This window comes from Tachysurus fulvidraco, chromosome 9, assembly GCF_022655615.1.
Source record: "Tachysurus fulvidraco isolate hzauxx_2018 chromosome 9, HZAU_PFXX_2.0, whole genome shotgun sequence".
In the NCBI taxonomy this organism is placed as follows: Eukaryota; Metazoa; Chordata; class Actinopteri; order Siluriformes; family Bagridae; genus Tachysurus; species Tachysurus fulvidraco.
This window is the reverse complement of record NC_062526.1, coordinates 28,130,940-28,133,439: the sequence shown is the minus strand read 5'-3', so window position 1 is coordinate 28,133,439 and position 2,500 is coordinate 28,130,940. Positions and strand designations below refer to the sequence as shown.

Sequence of the window (2,500 nt, the reverse complement as noted above, 5' to 3'; positions counted from 1 at the left end):
AAACATAATTGTGTACAAACAAAACAGTGTGTCTGTGTGTGTGTATGTTTCTGTGTGTGTGTGTGTGTGTGTGTGTGTGTATGTTTCTGTGTGTGTGTGTGTGTGTGTGTGTGTGTATGTTTCTGTGTGTGTGTGTGTGTATGTTTCTGTGTGTGTGTGTGTGTGTGGTGATTGTACTCCTGCTGCAGAACAGCAGTGCACACAAACCCACATCCTGTGGCACACACACACACACACACACACACACACACACACACACACACACACACACACACACACACAGTTATAGATAATGTCTCTCCAGCAAAAGATTACACTGCAACAGGAAGTGCCAGACTGAAGAACCCCCAGATTTCCCATGAATGCACTGTCTCTGTGTGTGTGTGTGTGTGTGTGTGTGTGTGTGTGTGTGTGTGTGTGTGTGTGTGTGTACCTGCAGTGCACTACGATGGGTCCTGCAGTCGGAGGGTTGGACATTTTGACGCGGCGGATGAAGGACAGCAGTCCTGTAGCGTGATATGGGACTCCATGATCTGGCCATCCGGTGAAGTGGAACTGCTTCACCTCACGTACCTCATTAAAACCCCTCTGTGGTGAACGAGTGAGTGTTAGAGCGAACACACACACACACACACACACACACACACACACACACACACACACACACACACACACACACACATTCAAATGTTATTAAATAATTCATAAATATGTATAAAATATTAATATTAAATAAATAATATTAATAAATGAATACGTAATTAATATAAAGAATAAATTAGAAATGAAACACCTTTGCCATGTTTAAACATTTTCCCTTAGATTATTTGATTAATAAATAATTAAACCTCGGCCGTGTGTCACTCACCCTCTCCAGAGTGAAGGTGCGCACTACGTACTCCGCCAGCGGCTCCACCTCCACGAACGTCACCTTAAAGTCTCCGTACACTTCGGCGTCGTCGGGCCAGTACTTATAACACTTCACCTAAGGCGGAAACACGAGGGTCAAAGCCACAGTGAAAACTTTCCCATCATCACTACAGACACACAGAGTTACGACTTACACCACGGCTCCGCTCAGTCCTGCGCTCTGATTGGTCAGAAACTGTTTGAGATTCACTAGAACTTCATCTCAGCTCACTCACATTCTGTAACATGTGCTAAAGGAGTCTCCAGTAACAGAGCTAAAGCTGAACAATTAAGTTTTCTGAAATCTTCACGACGGATTTTTGCAGTTTTTACGTCTGCTATAACGCGAGAAAGGGAACTGACTCGTTTCCGCTAAACGTAAAGGTAACTATAAAGGGATAAAAAGTAAGTATTGCTGTGTAATAAACTGGTTAATGAAGTGCCGTGGTGTAAAAGGAAGAGAGACAAGTCAACATTTAGGTCACAATCACATGCTAACTCTTTCAGTGATAAATGCTAACGTGTTGAGTGTGGTGGTTGCTACCTGCCAAGCTAGTGAACATTAGCATCAGTTTATCAGCAGCTGTAATGATCTACCTTACGCTAAAACATCTGGATACGCGTTCAAAGATCTATCGTGACCATTAGGTAACCATAGCAACCACGGTCTCCACACGTCACGAGCATGATCATGCAGCGGCAGGCACGCGTTAACCCTTTGAGAAGTTTCTCAGACATTAGATACTCTAATGTAGATGGAGATTCTTCAGTTTGGACAATTCGCCTTTCTACTGGATCAGTAAATTATTGGACTCTGTAAAACTTCCTGAGGTGTGTTTTAAAAATAAAAGTCATTTTCATTGGCTTCGATTTCTCTTCAAAGGGTTGTGGCGGTTTGGAGGCCATCACATCACATCACATCACATCACATCACATCACATCACATCACATCACGCACACTCAAAACATCATCATCAACATCAAGGCCTCCAGCATTCCGCAGCAGGCAATAGAACAACATACCCGTCCCACCTCCACCAGGTTGGTTACCATGACGATACACGCAGACTGCTCCTGCCAGATCATCCTCCAGAAATCGTACACAGTCTCGTGAACAGGACCTGATGAGAAGATTGTTTAAAATAATGATTAAAATACTAATTATAACACTTTCATTTTCTACCGTTTATCCGAACTTCTTGGGTCACGGGGAGCCTGTGCCTATCTCAGGCGTCATCGGGCATCGAGGCAGGATACACCCTGGACGGAGTGCCAACCCATCACAGGGCACACACACACTCTCATTCACTCACACACACTCACACACTACGGACAATTTTCCAGAGATGCCAATCAACCTACCATGCATGTCTTTGGACCGGGGGAGGAAACCGGAGTACCCGGAGGAAACCCCCGAGGCACGGGGAGAACATGCAAACTCCACACACACAAGGCGGAGGTGGGAATCGAACCCCCAACCCTGGAGGTGTAAGCCACCGTGTCCCACACTAATAATAATAATAATAATAATAATAATAATAATAATAATAATAATAATAATAATAATAATAAAGTTTTCCCGGTCCTTTAT

General features: G+C 43.9%; 1 protein-coding gene across 1 annotated transcript in view; it reads right to left on the bottom strand.

Annotated features, from left to right (window-relative positions):
• The window catches only part of ptprk (protein tyrosine phosphatase receptor type K), a 68,527-nt gene that overhangs the window by 7,927 nt on the left and 58,100 nt on the right, over positions 1 to 2,500 (bottom strand). Inside the window, exons 23-25 of the mRNA XM_047817970.1 lie at positions 1,933 to 2,030; positions 869 to 985; positions 434 to 588 (exon numbers count right to left, since the gene is read on the bottom strand). Of these exons, the coding sequence (XP_047673926.1) occupies positions 434 to 588; positions 869 to 985; positions 1,933 to 2,030 (370 nt within the window). The remainder of the gene's footprint in view (positions 1 to 433; positions 589 to 868; positions 986 to 1,932; positions 2,031 to 2,500) is intronic.